Source organism: Leuresthes tenuis, unplaced genomic scaffold (assembly GCF_036924035.1).
Source record: "Leuresthes tenuis unplaced genomic scaffold, fLeuTen1.0.hap1 SCAF_24, whole genome shotgun sequence".
Taxonomy (NCBI): Eukaryota; Metazoa; Chordata; class Actinopteri; order Atheriniformes; family Atherinopsidae; genus Leuresthes; species Leuresthes tenuis.
This window is the reverse complement of record NW_027325378.1, coordinates 1724663-1746629: the sequence shown is the minus strand read 5'-3', so window position 1 is coordinate 1746629 and position 21967 is coordinate 1724663. Positions and strand designations below refer to the sequence as shown.

Here is a 21967-nt window from a genome sequence, read left to right as displayed (position 1 = left end):
CGGGTTTTAGAAAGCTTCTGTTGGCATGGCAACTCACCAAAACAGATGTCAAAAAGTGCCATAAGTACGAGGAGAAATGGCTCAAACATCACAGTAAACCAGCAAAGAAAAATCTCTGAAATTAGTGTTTTAAATGAGAAAAAAAGCTCAGTAGATCAGAGTTGCATCACCTCCCACTATGATGCAGCATATCCAAAGCAAAAGCTAAACTAAAATAAACTAATTATATTAAAATAAATGTCTTTTCATTCATTTCTCTTAATTTTCTTTGTTCATTTTCTGATTCTTATGGAGATTTTTTTGATGGTACAACTTGACTAAAATGCATCTTTACGACTGAAGACCATGAAAAACTTGAAGTAAAACTGTAAAACCTGCTGTAACAGTGTTGTGTGTCCTGACCTGAGTTCAGCAGCTCCTGCTCCATCACTCCACAGCCCAGCACCTCCATCCAGTCGCCCTGGAAACGCACCTCCATCTCATAGGAGGGATGAGTGAAGGGGAAGTAGCAGTCGACCCACCTGACCTCCACGTCTGATAGGAAAGAGGGGGAGGAAGACGATGAAAAGGCCTGTGTTTCAGAACTGAAAGTCTGCCTAACAAGTCCTGGTCTCACCTGCTCCGAACAGGTGAGTGACGAGTCGCGTCAGGGTGTGTTTCAGGTCGAACTCCACCAGCTTCACGGCCTCCAGAGTGTGCGTTTCCTGCTTCTGAGGAGTCCGCCGGCCTCCACGCTCAAACAGAGACAGCTCATCACCGCTCTTCACCTTTGAGAACAGCTGAGAGAAACCATCAGGGGTCAGAGGTCAGCTTCAGGGAGCAGGAAGTTTGACCAACTTTACCTTAGTTTCCCATATTTCATGTTCAGGTTAAATCGTATTATTGATACAGTCCAGGCATTATCTTACATAACAGCCTGTTGTTGGGCTAAAATGGTTTTAATGGCTTTCGGATGTAGTTTCAAGTAGCCATGCAAGGAACTGTAATCTCTGGTTCTGTCCCATTTTAATTTATTAGGCCAACATTTTGTGTTAACAGAGCAGCCACTAGATGGCCCCGCAGGTAGGACTTTAGGGACCGGGAAAAAATGTATGAATAAGACGTAAATAATCCTAAAATTCTTGTCAGGTTGAGACATTTGGGCCGCACCTCGTGGTTGGAGAAGAGTCGGACTCCCTCCATCTGATGGAAGACGGGGTAGTGACTGGCGTCGATCTCGTCCCGTCGGTAAACGTCTCCAGCCAACAGGAACGCATCCAGACCCGACCTGACCAGCTCCGCCTGGTGGGCAGAGGTGTGACCACGAAGCATCGTTGCTCTGGACACAAACATGAACCCGCTCAGTGTTAAACTGAAGAACCAGACTGAAGGATGTTGTTTCAGTCACAAAAAATGTGTTCGGAGTAACTTCACAGGGATAGGCAGCAAACACTCACCTGTTCAGGTAGTAGTTGTCTCCTCGCTTCCTGCTGGCGTGGCCGGGTGGGATCAACACGCTGTCAGTCAAACACACAAAGATTCACTTTCTAAATCACAGCAAAGATTCGGCCTGCCCTACCGCCTACCCTTGGGCCTTCCCTATGGCCTACCCTATGGCCTACCCTTTGGCCTTCCCTTTGGCCTTCCCTTTGGCCTTCCCTTTGGCCTTCCCTTTGGCCTTCCCTTTGGCTTACCCTTGGGCTTACCCTTGGGCCTTCCCTATGGCCTACCCTATGGCCTACCCTTGGGTCTTCCCTTTGGCCTTCCCTATGGCCTACCCTTTGGCCTTCCCTTTGGCCTTCCCTTTGGCCTTCCCTACCGCCTACCCTTGGGCCTACCCTTGGGCCTACCCTACGGCCTACCCTACGGCCTACCCTACGGCCTTCCCTACGGCCTTCCCTACGGCCTACCCTATGGCCTACCCTTTGGCCTTCCCTATGGCCTTCCCTTTGGCCTACCCTATGGCCTGCCCTACCGCCTACCCTTTGGCCTACCCTTTGGCCTACCCTTGGGCCTACCCTTGGGCCTACCCTATGGCCTACCCTATGGCCTACCCTTGGGCCTACCCTTGGGCCTACCCTTGGGCCTACCCTTGGGCCTACCCTTGGGCCTACCCTTGGGCCTACCCTTGGGCCTACCCTTGGGCCTACCCTTTGGCCTTCCCTTTGGCCTTCCCTTTGGCCTACCCTATGGCCTGCCCTACCGCCTACCCTTGGGCCTTCCCTATGGCCTACCCTTGGGCCTACCCTTGGGCCTACCCTTGGGCCTACCCTTGGGCCTACCCTTGGGCCTACCCTTTGGCCTTCCCTTGGGCCTACCCTTTGGCCTTCCCTTTGGCCTTCCCTTTGGCCTTCCCTTTGGCCTACCCTATGGCCTGCCCTACCGCCTACCCTTGGGCCTTCCCTATGGCCTACCCTTGGGCCTACCTTTTGGAAAATGCATTCTCTTCTAAAAAATGACCCTGAAAGTTCTGATAAGCCAGTTCATGCAATGTGAAATTGTTCCTGTGAGTTATAAGAACAAGAAGAAGAAGGAACTCTATAAGAACGTCTACAACAGAGAGAGAAAGTGCATCATGAAGCTACTCACCTGTCGAAGTTCTGCTCCACAGTCACCACAGGACTTAGGTTGTCGTGGACGGAGAAGAGCGGGTTGCCCCAGCGACCGATGTAGGAACTGTGTCGGGATGAGAACAGTCTTTAGCACCAATGTGTGAGCAGAAAACCATGCTGGACAGAAAACATAGAACTTATCAGAAAGGTAGAAGCCCAAAACTGACGATGTAGGCAGGATGTAGCCTTAAGCATCATTTTTCAAGTACTAGATAAACACAAACAGTCAAATTTAACCAAATAAATTGGTTCCCAAACTCCAACAAGGAAACCGTGATGAATAAATAAAACCAAGCATCAGGTGAAAGGGAAAATCGATGGTCTGAGTTTTTCTGTCTATTGGTTTACTTTTTGCTCCTTAATTCAGTTGCGTTTACTTCCATGAGTAGAGACCATGGTCTACAATCCCTACAGATGATCCAGAACCCAGTGCAGTCGCTGTTTACATCAGGCACAAGGGTCACATGACCCTCCACTGGCTGCCTGAATCAGATCCAGTCCCTGATGCTGCCTACAGAGAGACTTTTGGGTCTGTAGCAGCTGTTTAAACTGAGTAATATAGGCTGATGCTCCTTATGGACCTCTGTGTTCTTCACAGGAAACTCGTCTGGATCTACCATCCCTACAAAAAGGGTAGTCTCAGTCCAAACTGTTTTCACTAGTGGTTCCATGATGGTGGAACCAGCTACCAGACTCATCTCTTCGGAGAACACCACCTCTTCCAATTCACACCGACTCTGGACTTCTGTTCTACTTTAAGATTTATGAATTAAAGCTGACACCAGGGTTTCTGACTGTACTGAAGCCTGGATGTTGTGCTTAATGTGTGAGTCACCTTGAATAAAAATGTGCTAAATTATTTAATATAAAATGAAGCATTAATCTCAGAGGCCATCAGGGCTTTGACAGAGCGGCAGAATTTGATCCACAGGGAAAGAGAAAATCCCCTCGAGTGTCTTAAACTGGGAAAAAAAGATCAAATATGCAACTGCTCAAACAAAACTTTGATTCATCAAGAAACTACAGAAACATATTAAGCAAATTTAATCCTAATGTGTCAACAATTCTCCTACAAAACTGCTAAATTATGTAATCAACAATCAAATTATAATCATGGATGGTCCCTCTCCTCTTTATTCTGGAGGCTGCAGCCTCAGGTTCTGATCCATCTGACCACAGAACAGTTTCCTTCTCTACCTCAGTCCATTTTAAACGAGCTTTGGTCCAGAGAAGACGGCAGAGTTCCTGGATCATGTTCACATGTGGCTTCTTCTCTGCTTGATGGAGCTTTAAGCTGCATCTGATGGAGCTTTAAGCTGCATCTGATGGAGTGTATTTGATCAGTGTATTTCTGCCTTTATTTACATTTTACACAGTGTCCCAACTTTCTTGGAATTGGGGTTGTGTTATCAAAGGCTCTGTCATTAAAAGCAGCAGATGATGAAGTTTCCATCTGTTTTGAAACCTGCCCTGCAGGCCTCAGGCCTCAGGTCTCAGGCCATCATTTTCACTAAATATGTGGCGTAAAATGACACGCAAAGGTCTCAGGCCTCAGGCGTCAGGTCTCAGGCGTCAGGTCTCAGGCCTCAGGCCTCAGGTCTCAGGTCTCAGGCCTCACATCTCAGGCGTCAGGTCTCAGGCCTCAGGCCTCAGGTCTCAGGCCTCAGGTCTCAGGTCTCAGGCCTCAGGTCTCAGGTCTCAGGCCTCACATCTCAGGCGTCAGGTCTCAGGCCTCAGGCCTCAGGTCTCAGGCCTCAGGTCTCAGGCCTCAGGTCTCAGGTCTCAGGCCTCAGGTCTCAGGCCTCAGGTCTCAGGTCTCAGGCCTCAGGTCTCAGGTCTCAGGTCTCAGGCCTCAGGCCTCAGGTCTCAGGCCTCAGGTCTCAGGCCTCAGGCCTCAGGCCTCAGGCCTCAGGTCTCAGGCCTCAGGCGTCAGGTCTCAGGCGTCAGGCCTCAGATCTCAGGCCTCAGGCCTCAGGTCTCAGGCCTCAGGCGTCAGGTCTCAGGCGTCAGGCCTCAGGCCTCAGATCTCAGGCCTCAGGTCTCAGGCGTCAGGTCTCAGGCGTCAGGTCTCAGGCCTCAGGTCTCAGGCCTCAGGTCTCAGGTCTCAGGTCTCAGGCCTCAGGTCTCAGGCCTCAGGTCTCAGGCCTCACATCTCAGGCGTCAGGTCTCAGGCCTCAGGCCTCAGGTCTCAGGCCTCAGGTCTCAGGTCTCAGGCCTCAGGTCTCAGGCCTCAGGTCTCAGGCGTCAGGTCTCAGGTCTCAGGCCTCAGGCCTCAGGCCTCAGGTCTCAGGCCTCAGGCGTCAGGTCTCAGGCGTCAGGCCTCAGGCCTCAGATCTCAGGCCTCAGACCTCAGGCCTCAGGTCTCAGGGGTCAGGTCTCAGGCCTCAGGTCTCAGGCCTCAGGTCTCAGGCCTCAGGTCTCAGGCCTCAGGCGTCAGGCCTCAGGCCTCAGATCTCAGGCCTCAGACCTCAGGTCTCAGGCGTCAGGTCTCAGGCCTCAGGTCTCAGGCCTCAGGTCTCAGACCTCAGACCTCAGGCCTCAGGCCTCAGGTCTCAGGCGTCAGGTCTCAGGCCTCAGGTCTCAGGCCTCAGGTCTCAGACCTCAGACCTCAGGCCTCAGGCGTCAGGCGTCAGGTCTCAGACCTCAGGCCTCAGGCCTCAGGCCTCAGGTCTCAGGCCTCAGGTCTCAGGCCTCAGGCGTCAGGTCTCAGGCGTCAGGTCTCAGGCCTCAGGTCTCAGGCGTCAGGTCTCAGGCCTCAGGTCTCAGGCCTCAGGTCTCAGGCCTCAGGCCTCAGGTCTCAGGCGTCAGGCCTCAGGTCTCAGGTCTCAGGTCTCAGGCCTCAGATATACAGCCGCTATCAGAGCAGACAGGCTTTTCTAAAGACTGAAGTTCATGACATGTAAAATGGCAGAGTCATAAAGCAATGTCAGCCGGCACCCTCTCCGACTGCTTAATGACTTATTAATGCAGGTTTAACTATGTGTGGGGCCAGAGCGGCTCAGGCTGATGATATTTCAGTGCTGCAGGCAGTGCAGCAAAGTTTTCCAATCGGTCGTTTCTGCAGAATGTCGGCCGGCACGTGGAGCTCCGAAAATAATACAAGTGTCACTGGGTTACCGTGATCATGATTTATTCACGTTTATGTGCTTTTTGTTTTATTTAAGGTTCACATCTTAGAATTCAAAAACTATTTTACATTCCAGGAAGCAGAGGGGAACTGGTCCCCTCCTCCTTATCTGATGCTGATCTCATCCAAAGACTCACAGTTGAAGATACGGCATACGGCCATAATGTATAAACTAACTACATTTAATTCAGTAAAACCTGGAGAGTTTCATTGCATGCAAAGAAAGAATGCATTAGATTTTGTTTCAGGTCACCTTGGTGGATGATGCAGTGAGCAGTCTGTACTGTAGTTTTCTTAGGGTTTTTTTATAGGTTTCTGGTGCTTTTACTGTATTGTTTTCTCTCAATTCTCTTGAGTAAAGTTCTATTCATCAGTTTACAGACTGAAACCAAAGGTTCTTGTAGAGCTGTAACACTTTTTGGTGGTGAACAGAACAAATGTGACCTCATGGCACGATGCATAAATAACACACCGATTTCAGCACTTTTTGTGAGTCATTTATACGCATTTAACATGTCACATGGTTAGAGTTAGGGTACAGTATTGTGGGGGTGTCACAACACATACCATCAAAATGACTGTACAGACCGTGGATACTTAGGGTTAGTGCGAAAGTACAGGGCGGGACATCATTTTCACTAAATACGTGGCGTAAAATGACACGCAAAGGACTTGGTGTGCAATAACTACGCATTTTCATGAGCCCAGGCCAACAGAACAGGCTTAAGGTCCAATCTAAATTCATCTCAGGTAGATAAAATAAAAAGGAGCACCGTCCTTCTAGGAAATAAAGGCCAAAGGTCAGGGGTTGGAAATAGGATTGGACACAAATATGGACTGCAGTTACTCGCTGTAGATGCTAGGTGGCAGCAGAGTGTAGAGAACATTTAGGCTTCGTTAAACAAAGTATTGTTTACCTCTAAGAACTTCTCGGAAATTCATCCGCTGGACTTCTTTACATTTGTTCTGCTCACTCTTTGCTCTGGAAGTGGATGAAAGCTGAGCTCAGCTGGTTTGACGCTCAAATTATTAGTCGTTTTAAATTGCTCTGAACCAAAGTTACACTGAATGTGTCTTTCAATCAATACTGTAGCTTATTCACGTCGTTTAATGAGTAGCTGACAGAAATCTGTTGCTGAAGTGACGAAATCCATTGTTAACGGCTACAGAAACGCATTTATGCATTGACTTGTGACAAGTGCCACCCGGTGGCTGTTTGTGTGAACTGCAGCTACTCCTGGAAACACAATTTCACATGAATTAAATGACTCCAGTGGGCTTTAACGCATTAGCTGTCCCACTTCTGTTCCTCAGCATCGTCAGATACTAGGGACCAGTCAAGAGAAAACGATTGATTGATGGCTTTACTCATTTCCTACCTGTAGAAGTGAGCTTTGATTCGCTCCTTTATCAGCCACAGAGGATGATGCGTCTGGTTGTGAAGGTCGCGGCCCACTTTCTCCAAGATCTTCGGAACGACGTTGGTGAAGTCATCGCGAGGATAGGATTGGCCTAACACCTCCACCGAGTCCTGACCAATCACGGGCTGAGGTGTGTGGCCCTCTGTGCTGAAGCGTCTGCATGATGACGTGCAAAGACTGGCCCAGAGCTTTGAGGGGAGGTGATGAAGAAGAGGTCGAGGATGAAGGTAAGACAGAAATGATGGGCGGAATATCATGACGACTGGTCCATGGATGAAGCTAAAAAGACAACATGAGATAGAAGAGACAAGAAGATTAATGCTGAGGGGACGCTTTTCGTGTCATTCAAATGTTTCTCAAACAGCCTTCACCCAAACTTTAAGAGTTTAAGAGCAAAAGTTTAAGAGCATGGGCAAGAACATTCAATATCAAAGGCTCCAGGAGGAGGGGGCCGAATACAACCACCTTTGTCTTGCTATCATTTAGCTGAATACAGCCGTTTGCCATCGAGAATTTAACATTCAGGTCAGGCAGACAGATCACAAGAAAACTCAATCGTGTCCGACTCCAAACCAAACCCAAAAGTTTGTTCCAATTAACATCGTGTTCTGTCGGTTTCTAGAATTACGAAAGTCAATAATGGAGACAGACATTTCCAGACTGGATCCACTGTGATGTATTATTAGATTTGACTGGTTGGCGTCTTCTTTTTATGGCCATAGAACTTCAACACGGTTTCCATTGAGGTCTTTGCAGAATGGTCTGACGGGACCTGATGGGACGTAGCGGGACCTGGTGGGACCTAGTGGGACCTGGTGGGACCTAGTGGGACCTGATGGGACCTAGTGGGACCAGATGGGACCTAGTGGGACCTGGTGGGACCTGGCGGGACCTAGTGGGACCTGATGGGACCTGATGGGACCTAGTGGGACCTGGTGGGACCTAGTGGGACCTGATGGGACCTAGTGGGACCTGATGGGACCTAGTGGGACCTGGTGGGACCTAGTGGGACCTGGCGGGACCTAGTGGGACCTAGTGGGACCTGATGGGACCTAGTGGGACCAGATGGGATCTGGTGGGAGTTGGTGGGACCTAGTGGGACCTGATTGGACCTAGTGGGACCAGATGGGATCTGGTGGGACTTGGTGGGACCTAGTGGGACCTGATGGGACCTAGTGGGACCTGGCGGGACCTGGTTGGACCTGATAGGATCTGGTTGGACCTGATGGGACCTAGTGGGACCAGATGGGATCTGGTGGGACTTGGTGGGACCTGATGGGATCTGGTTGGACCTGGTAGGACCTAGTGGGACCTGGTGGGACTTAGTGGGACCTGATGGGATCTGGTTGGACCTGGTAGGACCTGGTGGGACTTGGTGGGACATAGTGGGACCTGGTGGGACTTAGTGGGACCTGATGGGATCTGGTTGGACCTGGTAGGACCTGGTGGGACCTAGTGGGACCAGATGGGATCTGGTGGGACTTGGTGGGACCTGATGGGATCTGGTTGGACCTGGTAGGACCTGGTGGGACTTGGTGGGACATAGTGGGACCTGGTGGGACTTAGTGGGACCTGATGGGATCTGGTTGGACCTGGTAGGACCTGGTGGGACCTAGTGGGACCTGGCAAGACCTGGAGGGACCTGACGGGTCCTGAGGGAAGCAGCCGACTCCACAACCCACAGGGCCCAAATATCTCTTGTCATGGTTAATAGGCGCTTTAGTAGAGTTTTGTGAAGATCCTGTTTTTCTACGAGTCATCTTGGTTTCTGCTTTTATGTTCTGTGCTTATTTCCATGTTCAATATTCCAGTCAGCTTGACTGACATTTTATTTTGGAGTCGTCCCTTCCTGTTGGACTTTGTAGTACCATGATGTGGTTGAACAGTAAAATGAATCTCTTTTCCTTTCCTAAACTCTTTTCCTTGACCTAGATGGAAGACATTATGGGATTAAGGTCAGGTGGTGAGAAAAACTCTTCAGGAAAAGACGACCACACAGCTCTGAGATGTTCGATAAATATTCTACAAAAAAGGCTTTAGATCATTTCTCTAACGCGATCTTAGCACATTGTTTCATAAAGGTTACCTCACATATATTGTATTAGAGATAATATAGAATATCACTTTATTATCATGGCTGCTAATTTAAAAAGGTCACAGTCCTGCTCTCATATTTATCCACATGAAGAACATTTAGTCCAGAAAGATGAAAACAGTCGAGCATCACAGTGGCAGAAAGGTGTTTTATGAGGGATTCTCTTTCATAAAGGATGGTCCAGTGACTCCGATGCTGAAGGAGACCTTAAAGGAAGCTCCTTTCCTTCGTATTTGGAGGAACGTTTTGTAAGTTATTAAAATAATCTCTTGCTCTGCACCTGGTTCCCTCCTGAGGATCCGTTGGTGTTTGGGTCCCGACTTCAGCCAAACTCCCTGTAACGTTTGTTAGTAATGTCCCAGCTGAAAGCCGTGATCAAGCTCCAGTTTGATAGAATCCCTCTCGTCACCAGAAAGCCCAAAGCTCTGAGATGTTTGGGTGATCCATCCGTCCATCATCTGCCGCTTATCCAGGGGTCGGGTCTTGGGGGCAGCAGCTTGAGCAGAGAAATCCAGGCCTCCCTGTCCCCGGCCACTTCCTCCAGCTCTTCCTCCAGCTCCTCTGGGGGGACCCCGAGGCGTTCCCAGGCCATAGTCTCTCCAACGTGTCCTGGGTCTCTCCAGGGTCTCCTCCCAGTGGGACGGGCCCTGAACACCTCCCCAGGGAGGCGTCCAGGAGGCATCCTAACCAGATGCCACCTCATCTGACTCCTCTCTGGAGGAGCAGCGGTTCTACTCCGAGCCCCTCCCGGATGACTGAGCTTCTCACCCTATCTCTAAGGGAGGCCCAGACACCCTGCGGAGGAAACCCATTTCAGCCGCTTGTATTCGTGATCTCGTTCTTTCGGTCTCTCCCCACAGCTCCTGACCATCGGTGAGGATGGGAACCTAGACTGACCAGTAAATAGAGAGCTTCTCCTTCTGGCTCAGCTCCTTCTTCACAGACGGGTCGGTGCAGCAACACTGCAGACGCCGCACCGATCCGCCGTCAATCTCCCGCTCCATTCGTCCCTCACTGTGAACAAGACCCTGAGATACTTGAACTCCTCCACTTGATAAAAAAGCAAATTCTTCACAAAGGCCAGAGCTGCTTTGACCAAATTTACACCAATGAAGCATGAATTTAACCTAACAGCAGCGGCTGCTTTGGTGAAGGAACTCCTCCATGTTTTTAACTAGTTTATTGCACACTAGAGGGCAACAACACCAGTAAAAGAACATTATCTATAAAAAATAGATGGCTTCCACATCTGGCAGAGGATGGTTTCGACTTTGATGGGATCTAAATAACATTTAGTCCAAAAAGATGAAAACAGTCGAGCATCACAATGGCAGAAAGGTGTTTTATGAGGGATTCGTCTCGTCTCTTTCATAAAGGATGGTCCAGAGACTCCGATGCTGAAGGAGACCTTAAAGGAAGCTCCTTTTCTTCGTATTTGGAGGAACGTTTTGTAAGTTATTAAAATAATCTCTTGCTCTGCACCTGGTTCCCTCCTGAGGATCCGTTGGTGTTTGGGTCCCGACTTCAACCAAACTCCCTGTAACGTTTGTTAGTAATGTCCCAGCTGAAAGCCGTGATCAAGCTCCAGTTTGACAGAATCCCTCTCGTCACCAGAAAGCCCAAAGCTCAGAGATGTTTGGGTGATAAAAAAGCAAATTCTTCACAAAGGCCAGAGCTGCTTTGACCAAATTTACACCAATGAAGCATGAATTTAACCTAACAGCAGCGGCTGCTTTGGTGAAGGAACTCCTCAGTGTTTTTAACTAGTTTATTGCACACTGGAGGGCAACAACACCAGTAAAAGAACATTATCTATAAAAAATAGATGGCTTCCACATCTGGCAGAGGATGGTTTCGACTTTCTTCAGCTCAGCTTTTATTCTCCACCTGCTCCAGAGGTAAATACCTCCGTCTCTAGCTAAATGCTCCACCAGCATGGAGGTGTTTGCCGATCAATCAGACAGGCTTCGGTCAACAAATCTATCATTTGCAGGCAGGGAAATGAGCAGGACGTGGATGGTGGGTGTAAAAATAAACCATCAGATCCTCAGCGGAGGTCAGCTGAGGCGAGAGTTGCAGCTTATAATTACACTAATGGATAAACAGCAAAGGTTACGACACGCCTCTGTCCTTTCCATCATTTATCCTGTGACAGGAGACAACACAACCACCCTTTCATCCTCAAATATTTGTTCACACACTCTCACACTCGGGGAGCATCCCCGAACAAGACAAAGGGTGTTGCATTGCAGTGGCATTGCAGCAAAATGGATTATTGTTCCTAAATCCACGAAGCCTCTACCTCAGCTCTGCTGCTGGTGTCATATTATAGTGGACTGGACAGGCCAGCTCCGAGGTCGCTCAGAATACAACAACAGGTCTGCAGAGGGTCCATTTCAATGTCAGGTTGAATCAGGGATCACTCTGAGCCGGCACAAGCTGCAGTTTCCATCCCAGCTGATGGAAGAAAACAAGGACCGGATAAAAGCTGAGAAATCAACGGCTTCCTCCTCTGAGGTACATTAATATGTTGTGGAAAGGTCACATTATTTTTCTTGTGCACATTGTTGGTAATTTGTCTACAGACGGGCTCTTTAAGAAAGGTTAAGATGTAAACACAAAGATCTGTGTTTACGGCTTTGTAAAGATGAGATAAAACAGGAAAGGGAACAGCAAGCTTGAGCCTGTCCCGCTGCAAACATCACTTTGATGGAAAAGACGACACCCTGGAGGTCTTTAAAGCTGAACCCATGTAAAAACCAGCTGAAACAGGAGCTTCCTGGTCTGCTGTTGGCTTTGGGGTTTCTCCTCCTCTTCCAGCTTCAACCCAAACAGCTGGAATTAACTCGTGTAAAAGAGGAAAGACTTAGTTCACACAGCTGCTTGGAAACTGGCGAAGGAAAGATGTCCCGGCTGCTGTTTCAGACTGAATCTCTGCAGGTTTACGGACGCATCTTTGCCTTCTGAGGGGCTCATTCTCCACAGGAACCGTGGATATTTGCCCGTGATTGTCAGCTGTGAGACGGTAACACCTCGTGTGTTTTGTGCAGGTAAGCGTCACAAAAGGTCACGCAGCTCTAATTTCCTCTTTCTAAATAAAATCAGCTTCATTTTCTTTGAGGCCGACCTTCCTCATAGCGTGAGATCGTCAGCTCCATATGTCTGCTCCTGAGAGGCCAAGCAACACCAAGAAGCTCACATATGGACGCCCACACAGAACAAACCGCAGATCTGAGAGAAGACATGTGATCTGAAGCCTCAGAGTTGATGCATTTTCTCATGTTCGAGCTCCTTCTTTCAAGCTTCCACCATCTGCACCCTCAGAGCAACACAAAAAACGCTTTAAAGCAGGAGTGAGAATAAAAATCATTGCCTTTTCTCAGCTTAGCTGCAGGGATTTTATTCAGGCGAAGCCATTTTAGAGCAACACACAGACGTCTTGCTCTCTGGCTCCCCCTACAGTTTGTGGGATGCAACACGACTTGTGTGGAAACAGATCTCTGTGAGCCCTGCACGTGCACAGCAGCACAGATGCCACGAAGACGCCATCAAAAGTCCGACAAATAAGGCCAAACGGAGACGTTCAGGGCTGGAAACCACAGATTTAAAGTGACTGGTGCTTCAGGCACGTTTCAGCTGCAAAATACCTAAAGATCAAAAGGACGGAAACTGAAAAGAGGGAATAAAATCCAAACTTTCCCTTGTTAAACAGATTGAATCTAAAACAAGAAGAAGACATGAACGGCTGACTTCCGTCAGACGGATAAAAACAGAAGTGCATCGGTGGGATGAGCCTGATTTCCTGCAAACCACAGCGACCACAAAACGCCATGAAGCCGCGGGGATGAGAAGCAGGACCAACTGTGAGCAGCAGTCAGGTGAAATGTGCACCAAAGCAAGCGAAACATGATTCCTCATGTGTGAAGGTTGTTGAGAAAATCCCTTGTTCGGCTGCCAAGAAGTTGTTCTGACTAACAGCGAGGCTGCGATGTGATTCTGACGCCGCCAGCTGACAAAAGGCGTCCAAAAGACACGTGGAAATAAAGCCCGTCTGGACGGGACAGAAAGGACGACGACGGTTACCAAGGTTACAGGGTGCATCACATGCAGCAGACCAGAGGGATTCACCGAAGCTGTCAAAAGTGGCACTGACAGAAAGAGGCGATAAATTAGACTGCAGAAGAAGAGAGGAGGCCTGCGCTCATGTGTGTGAAAGAAAGACGCTGCAGAGAAACCCTCAGATGAACTTTAATCCGAATCAAGATGCACCAACCTGGGAGAGAGCAGGAAAGTCCTGATCAGCTTCATCTCCTTATATTCTTTAATGAAACCAGGAAGCAGCTGCAGAGATTCACTGAAACATGTTAAACCTGAACATAAACCCAGAATCTGAGGCAGAAACAGAGTTTTTATCAGTTCTCAGCAGCTTTAAAGTGAATCTCTGGTCTGAGCTCCTTTATTCTCCAACACAGCCTGAACCCTCTGAGACCAGCTTTCTGTCATTTCTTTAAGGAGTCTTCAGGAATAGTTCTCCAGGCTTCTTGAAGGACATCCCAAAGCTCTTCTTTGGATGTGGGCTGCCTTTTGTTCCGTTCTCTGTCAGATGATCCCACACTGCTTCAATAATGTTGAGGTCCGGGCTCTGGGGAGGATTCATCCCTCCATAAGACCTGTTGCCACTGATTTTCAGTCCACTTCTTGTGTCATTTGGCACAGCTCAGCCTTTTCTCCCTGTTTCCCTTCCTTAAGAACGGCTTCTTGACAGCCACCCTTCCATGGAGCCCATTTCTGATGAGGCTTGGGCCAACAGTAGATGGATCAGCTGAAGGTCCAGATGCATCTCTCAGGTCCTGTCAGGTCACAGCTGGATTTTTTCCTCTTTCTTAAGGACATCACTTTCAGATCCTGTTCATCTGCTGGAGATAGTTTTTTAGGCCTGACACTTCTTCTTTTGTCCTCCACTTGTCCAGTTTCCTCAAATGTTTTAAGGACACACTGCACACCATGCTGAGATATGCCAAGTTTTCAGCTAATAGCTCTTTGGGAATCACCTTGTTGCTGCAGAAATCCTATTTTCTGTCTGTCAAACTGTGTTTTCTTTGCTGTTTTTCATAGATGCAGCTAAAGAAATGGGAACAAATGATGTGTCTCTGTGACAGGCTGCTGGTAACAAAGTGCCTAAAGATCTTCTTCTTCTTTTGTTCAACATTTGCACACGAACCGAGGGAGTCGAGGACCTTCCCTACGAGTCTCTACGTGTTAATATGTGACTTTAATGTGATAGAACAGGTGAATCGCTGCCATCTCATCTAAATTATGAGCAATAATTCACACGGCAGGAAGTTAGAAGAGAACTGAGCACGCTCTGAAGACCCGAAGGCACAGAAAATCATCTTTGTGTGTGTTCTTTAGTCCTGTGAGGCCTCCTGTAAGAGTTAAAAATGAATGTAAATGCTCCGACTTCAGGTGAAACGAATGAGGTTTAGTTTATATCATAGTTGAGAAGCTACAGAAGAATCCGTGAGATGGAAACCTGACTGTTTCTGTCTCTGCAGGAGTGTCCCTTTCACTCGCCCCCTCCTATCAGACGGAGTCCCTCTCTGGCTCGGTGACCACTTCCTGCGGCTCTTCCTGTTCACGACTCGCTGCTGGCTCGCCAACACGGACGGTTACACAACATCCGACACCTGCCCCCTCTCCATCCGTGATGAGGCAGGACAGCAGAGGTTTAAAAATAGAACCAGGCTCCTCGTTTCATCAATGACACCCAAAACCATCCCTGAAAATCCACCCTGCGTCACTTTTCTTAAAGGTGACATATTCTGCCCTTTCTTAACAATTTCACTCGACTTTATTGAGATCTAAGTGACAAAATACCTGTTGGTTTCAGTACTGGGCCCTTTCTCTCAGCCGGTTTAATACTTCTCCTGAAAACATGCTCTTTGGAGGGCGAGTAAGCACTCAAACCCGCTCTTCTGACGGTCTCAGGCAAAACCTTTATCAGTTTAAACCGGATCAGACCCTGAACACAGGAAGCCCCCAAGAGGATCAACCATCGAGGCTTCAGCAGGACGTTGGTGACGGGTCAGTTTCTGTCCGTTAGCTGAGGACACGCCGTCATGCTGCTGTGGAGCGTTCAGGTGTTTCTGTACGTTACCTCATCAACACCTGGACACCTGCTGAGATTTAATGCAGAAACACAGACAGAATGAAGCTGTTCCTGCAGTCAGAAACACTCCAGCTCTGTAGATACAGATAGTTACTGATCCCAGAGGGAAACAGGTTAGCAGTTAGCTGTAAGTTAGCAGTTAGCTGTAAGTTAGCTGTAAGTTAACAGTTAGTTGTAAGTTAGCCGTCAGCTGAAAGTTAACAGTTAGCTGTAAGTTAACAGTTAGCTGTAAGTTAACAGTTAGCTGTAAGTTAACAGTTAGCTGTAAGTTAGCCGTCTGCTGTAAGTTAACAGTTAGCTGTAAGTTAGCAGTTAGCTGTAAGTTGGCAGTTAGCTGTAAGTTAGCTGTAAGTTAACAGTTAGTTGTAAGTTAGCCGTCAGCTGAAAGTTAACAGTTAGCTGTAAGTTAACAGTTAGCTGTAAGTTAACAGTTAGCTGTAAGTTAACAGTTAGCTGTAAGTTAGCCGTCTGCTGTAAGTTAACAGTTAGCTGTAATTTAGCTGTTAGCTGTAAGTTAGCAGTTAGCTGTAAGTTAGCAGCAGATGCTAGCAAACGATGCTTTCTCATCAACAGTAATGGACCAAGCCTGAGATCTGCACAGCGTAACTCGCAGTAATGCATGTGTACCGTTAATTACTGCGTTTAAACATTTTGGATATATTAACCTCATTAAACAATTGTACCTGGAGACCTCCATCTTTATCAGAAACATGCCGATAATGTAACGCTAACACACCGAGAGTCACAGAACGGAACCGTTCAGCTAGAAAGCTTCAGCTAACAAGGTAATGTTCATCTTTCAGAAAGGAACAGCAGTAACCCCTTAGAAGTTGGTGTACGTCATCTTCATTAGCTAAGCTGTTAGCGTTAGCTGCTGCTAAAGGAAGAAATAAAGAGTTATTTCATTAGCTAAGCTGTTAGCGTTAGCTGCTGCTAAAGGAAGAAATAAATCAGTAAATAAACCATGAGGAGTTATTTCATTAGCTTAGCTGTTAGCGTTAGCTGCTGCTAAAGGAGGAAATAAATCAGTAAATAAACCATGAGGCTCCCTCCTGAGCTGTCACCTTATCGTGGTGGGGGAGTTTGCGTGCCCCAATGAGTCTGGGAGCTATGTTGCCCGGGGCTTTAAGCCCCTGGTAGGGTCACCCAAGGCAAACAGATCCTAGATGAGGGACCAGACAAAGAACAGCTCAAAAGACCCCTTATGATGAACAAAAAATTTGGACCTCGTGATCCCTTGCCCGGATGTGGGACACCGGGGCCTCCCCCCGGAGCCAGGCCCGGGGGTGGGGCCCGGCAGCGGGCGCCTGGTGGCCGGGTCTGTGCCCATGGGGCTCGGTCGGGCATAGCCCGAAATGATGACGTGGGTCCCCCTTCCGACGGGCTCACCACCCGTGGGAGGGGCCAAGGGGGTCGGGTGCGATGTGAGCTGGGTAGCGGCCGAAGGCAGAGGCCTTGGCGGTCTGATCCTCGGCTACTGAAGCTAGCTCTTGGGACGTGGAATGTCACCTCTCTGTTGGGGAAGGAGCCGGAGCTGGTGCGCGAGGCTGAGCGGTTCCGGCTAGATATAGTCGGACTCACCTCGACGCACGGCTTGGGCTCTGGAACCAGTCCTCTTGAGAGGGGTTGGACTCTCTTCCACTCTGGAGTTGCCCGTGGTGAGAGGCGCAGAGCAGGTGTGGGCATACTTATTGCCCCCCAGCTGTGTGCCAGTACATTGGGGTTTACCCCAGTGAACGAGAGGGTAGCCTCCCTCCGCCTTCGGGTGGGGGGACGAGTCCTGACTGTTGTTTGTGCCTATGCGCCAAACAGCAGTTCAGAGTACCCACCCTTTTTGGAGTCTCTGGGGGAGGCACTGGAGAATGCTCCTACCGGAGACTCCCTCGTTCTGCTGGGGGACTTCAATGCTCACGTGGGCAATGACAGTGAGACCTGGAGGGGTGTGATTGGGAGGAACGGCCCCCCCGATCTGAACCAGAGTGGTGTTATGTTGTTGGACTTCTGTGCTGGTCATGGACTGTCCATAACGAACACCATGTTCAGACATAAGGGTGTCCATATGTGCACTTGGCACCAGGACACCCTTGGCCGCAGTTCGATGATCGACTTTGTGGTTGTATCATCGGACTTGCGGCCGTATGTCCTGGACACTCGGGCGAAGAGAGGGGCGGAGCTGTCAACTGATCACCACCTGGTGGTGAGTTGGCTCCGCTGGTGGGGGAGGATGCCGATCAGACCTGGCAGGCCCAAACGTATTGTGAGGGTCTGCTGGGAGCGTTTGTCAGAATCCCCCGTCAGAAGGAGCTTTAACTCCCACCTCCGGCAGAGCTTCAACCATATCCCGGGGGAGGTGGGGGACATTGAGTCCGAATGGGCCATGTTCCGTGACTCCATTGCCGAGGCAGCTGATCGGAGTTGTGGCCGTAAGGTGGTCGGTGCCTGTCGTGGCGGCAACCCTCGAACCTGCTGGTGGACACCAGTGGTGAGGGAAGCCGTCAAGCTGAAGAAGGAGTCCTATCGGGCCTTTTTGGCCAGTGGGACCCTGGAAGCAGCTGATAGGTACCGACAGGCCAGACGGGCTGCGGCTTCGGCGGTTGCTGAGGCAAAAACTCGGGCCTGGGAGGAGTTCGGTGAGACCATGGAGAACGATTTCCGGACGGCCTCGAAGAGATTCTGGTCCACCATCCGGCGTCTCAGGGGGGGGAAGCGGCTCACAGTCAACACTGTTTACAGTGGGGACGGGGCTTTGCTGACCTCAACTAGGGATGTTGTGAGTCGGTGGGGGGAGTACTTCGAGGAACTCCTCAATCCTACCAACACGTGCTCGGAAGAGGCAGAGTCGGAGAGCTCGGAGACGGGGCCTCCCATTTCTGGGGCTGAGGTTGCCGAGGTGGTCAAAAAGCTCCTCGGTGGCAAGGCCCCGGGGGTGGATGAGGTCCGTCCTGAGTTTCTCAAGGCTCTGGATGTTGTAGGGCTGTCTTGGCTGACACGCCTCTGCAGCATCGCGTGGACATCGGGGACAGTGCCTCTGGACTGGCAGATTGGGGTGGTGGTCCCCCTCTTTAAAAAGGGGGACCGGAGGGTGTGTTCCAACTATAGGGGTATCACACTCCTCAGCCTCCCTGGTAAGGTCTATTCGGGGGTATTGGAGAGGAGGATCCGTCGGATAATCGAGCCTCGGATTCAGGAGATGCAGTGTGGCTTTCGTCCTGGCCGTGGAACAGTGGACCAGCTCTATACCCTCGGCAGGATCCTGGAGGGTGCATGGGAGTTCGCCCAACCAGTCTACATGTGTTTTGTGGACTTGGAGAAAGCGTTCGACCGTGTCCCTCGTGGAGTCCTGTGGGGGGTGCTCCGGGAATATGGAGTGCCGGACCCCTTGATAGGGTCCGTTCGGTCTCTGTATGACCGGTGCCAGAGTTTGGTCCGCATTGCCGGCAGTAAGTCGGATACGTTTCCGGTGAGAGTTGGACTCCGTCAGGGCTGCCCTTTGTCACCGATTCTGTTCCTAACTTTTATGGACAGAATTTCTAGGCGCAGCCAGGGCGTTGAGGGTGTCCGATTTGGCGACCTCAGAATCGGGTCTCTGCTTTTTGCAGATGATGTGGTTCTGTTAGCGTCGTCAGGCCGTGACCTTCAGCTCTCACTGGAGCGATTCGCAGCCGAGTGTGAAGCGGCTGGGATGAGAATCAGCACCTCCAAATCCGAGACTATGGTTCTCAGCCGGAAAAGGGTGGAATGCTCTCTCCGGGTCGGGAATGAGATCCTTCCCCAAGTGGAGGAGTTCAAGTATCTCGGGGTCTTGTTCACGAGTGAGGGACGAATGGAGCGGGAGATTGACGGGCGGATCGGTGCGGCGTCTGCAGTGTTGCGGGCTCTGCACCGACCCGTCGTTGTGAAGAGGGAGCTGAGCCAGAAGGCGAAGCTCTCTACTTACTGGTCAATCTACGTTCCCATCCTCACCTATGGTCACGAGTTGTGGGTAGTGACCGAAAGAACAAGATCGCGAATACAAGCGGCCGAAATGGGTTTCCTCCGCAGGGTGTCTGGGCTCTCCCTTAGAGATAGGGTGAGAAGCTCAGTCATCCGGGAGGGGCTCGGAGTAGAACCGCTGCTCCTCCGCATTGAGAGGAGTCAGATGAGGTGGCTCGGGCATCTGGTTAGGATGCCCCCTGGGCGCCTCCCTGGGGAGGTGTTCCGGGCACGTCCCACTGGGAGGAGACCCCGGGGAAGACCCAGGACACGCTGGAGAGACTATGTCTCTCGGCTGGCCTGGGAACGCCTCGGGGTCCCCCCGGAAGAGCTGGAAGAAGTGGCCGGGGACAGAGACGTCTGGGTTTCTCTGCTCAAGCTGCTGCCCCCGCGACCCGACCCCCGGATAAGCGGCAGATGATGGATGGATGGAAACCATGAGGAGTTATTTCATTAGCTTAGCTGTTAGCGTTAGCTGCTGCTAAAGGAGGAAATAAATCAGTAAATAAACCATGAGGAGTTATTTCATTAGCTAAGCTGTTAGCGTTAGCTGCTGCTAAAGGAAGAAATAAATCAGTAAATAAACCATGAGGAGTTATTTCATTAGCTAAGCTGTTAGCGTTAGCTGCTGCTAAAGGAAGAAATAAACCAGTAAATAAACCATGAGGAGTTATTTCTCAGATGCTTCCATTTCCCTGCTCTGAAGTTCAGGCTCTGAGAGCTGGAACTGATCCTCTTTGTGGCTCAGTTCCTTCAGTCCGGCGTTGAACTGGACCAAGTTGTTAAAACAGTGGGATGAAAAGTGTTTGCTGCACATTCACAGTCTTTAGCTAACTCTGCTGGAACATTAGCCTCAGATATAGTTTATCCACTGGGCTCTTATATCCTCTGAGGCTGCTGCTGGATGGAAGATGCATGCTCCTCAGTGCAGCTGACAGCAGAACATTTCCACCAGAAGCTGGCTTCATCCGTCCAGCAGGGTGGATGTGAGGGGGCGGGGCTTAGCAGAGGAGGCGGAGCCAACTTAAGGAGTGACGTACTTTAGAAATTAAAATCAGAACGGCTCGTTAAATGAGGAACTTTCAAAGAGGAACTAAATAAACCCCAGGGTTGTGTTTTTGGGGAGTTTTACACCTGCTGGTGACCTCAGACGCCCTGATATATGCTCCCAGGAGCAGGAAGAAGGAGTTTTACACTTCAGACGCCCTGATATCTGCTCCCAGGAGCAGGAAGAAGGAGTTTTACACAATATGTCACCCTTAATGAAACAATTGTCCAACTCCTGGCAAAGAGCGTGGCGTCACCACTTCTGTTCATTCAGTTGTTTCCTTTTGCAGAAAAACAAATCTGACAAAACTAGAAAGAAGGAATGAAACCATCTGAGATGTTCAACCTTCACTGATAGAAAATGAAATAATAAATCATTAGTCATGTGACACTTAAATTCTACTTACTTTTAGGCTGAAATACAATCATCTACATTTAACCCGTCTTAATATCTATTTAATAAATCAACCTTGAAGCAGATTATATTAAATCTGCACAGAAGGGCTTCTACAGATAAAGTTTAATTAAATGAAGTTTGAAGAATGTTGGTTATTTCATGACGGGATGTTTAAAATAGGCCGGTAATCAGCCTGAGACGCTGTGTATGGAGTCATAAAGCAGGACAGCTGCAGTATATATATGCATGAGTGTGTGTTTGTCATAAGTCGTCCTGCAGGGCGGCCGAGCTGCAGCAGGATTTACGGGAGCTGCAGTCAAACTCAGCGCTTGATACTGTGGCGTTTATTTAAAACAGGGTGTCCTGGAACAACCTCACATCCATTTTCACTCCCTCCTCTTCATCTTCTTCCCCTCAGACTCGTCTAAAAAGCTGTAAACTCAGTGTGTAAACCTCAGTAAATCTGCACTACAGCTCTTTATTCCTCCACTGATAGTATCCCCACATCTTCATCCGTTCTTTCTGTTTTCAGTCCTAAAAAGGGGACAAAAACACCTTCTGAGGTGCAGAACTTCAGTAAGAATTTGACATATTTCTGTGTTTCCATGGTATTATTTATTATACTAACCTGACAAACACAACTGATATAAAAAAGTTCTGTCCAACTTCCAGTTTCCAGCTTTCGTCTGACTTCGGGCGGAGATACGCTCGCTTTCGTTAAATCACACGTTCACGTAAGTAACTTTCTCTGAGGCCGGACAAATCTCTCGATTTGTCGCTGTGCAGCAGCAAAACACATCGTAAACACTTTCTCTACAAGCTTGTCTTCAAAACTTGGGTTAGGGCGAGTCCAAACCAACCCCGGGACTCCACAGCCGGTCATATTTCGCCCTACGCTGCCCCCTGCTGGTCACCTACAGCATGCAAACATGGAGGCAGCCACGATAAACACGCTTATTAGTAATTAAAAGAAAGGATATTACTGGCTTTACGCGGCTGGAAGCTTGAAGTTTTTATGCTCAGAATCTTCTCTTTTACGATCAGAGACTTGGGAGCGATGAAGCTAAAAAATGTCTACGAAAATGTCGCAGTTATGAATGCTTCTGGTTTAATATTCCAGTGCATTCAACTCATAATCATTCAGATTT

General features: G+C 49.3%; 1 protein-coding gene across 3 annotated transcripts in view; it reads right to left on the bottom strand.

Annotated features, from left to right (window-relative positions):
- fars2 (phenylalanyl-tRNA synthetase 2, mitochondrial) overlaps window positions 1–21967 on the bottom strand; it is a 175326-nt gene that overhangs the window by 121297 nt on the left and 32062 nt on the right. For all 3 annotated transcript variants that reach the window (XM_072379016.1, XM_072379017.1, XM_072379018.1), the window contains 6 exons: window positions 7098–7418; window positions 2569–2655; window positions 1437–1496; window positions 1150–1318; window positions 617–779; window positions 403–534 (listed from right to left, as the gene is read on the bottom strand). In XM_072379016.1, coding sequence (XP_072235117.1) covers window positions 403–534; window positions 617–779; window positions 1150–1318; window positions 1437–1496; window positions 2569–2655; window positions 7098–7396 — 910 coding nt within the window. In that variant the 5' untranslated portion in view covers window positions 7397–7418. The remainder of the gene's footprint in view (window positions 1–402; window positions 535–616; window positions 780–1149; window positions 1319–1436; window positions 1497–2568; window positions 2656–7097; window positions 7419–21967) is intronic.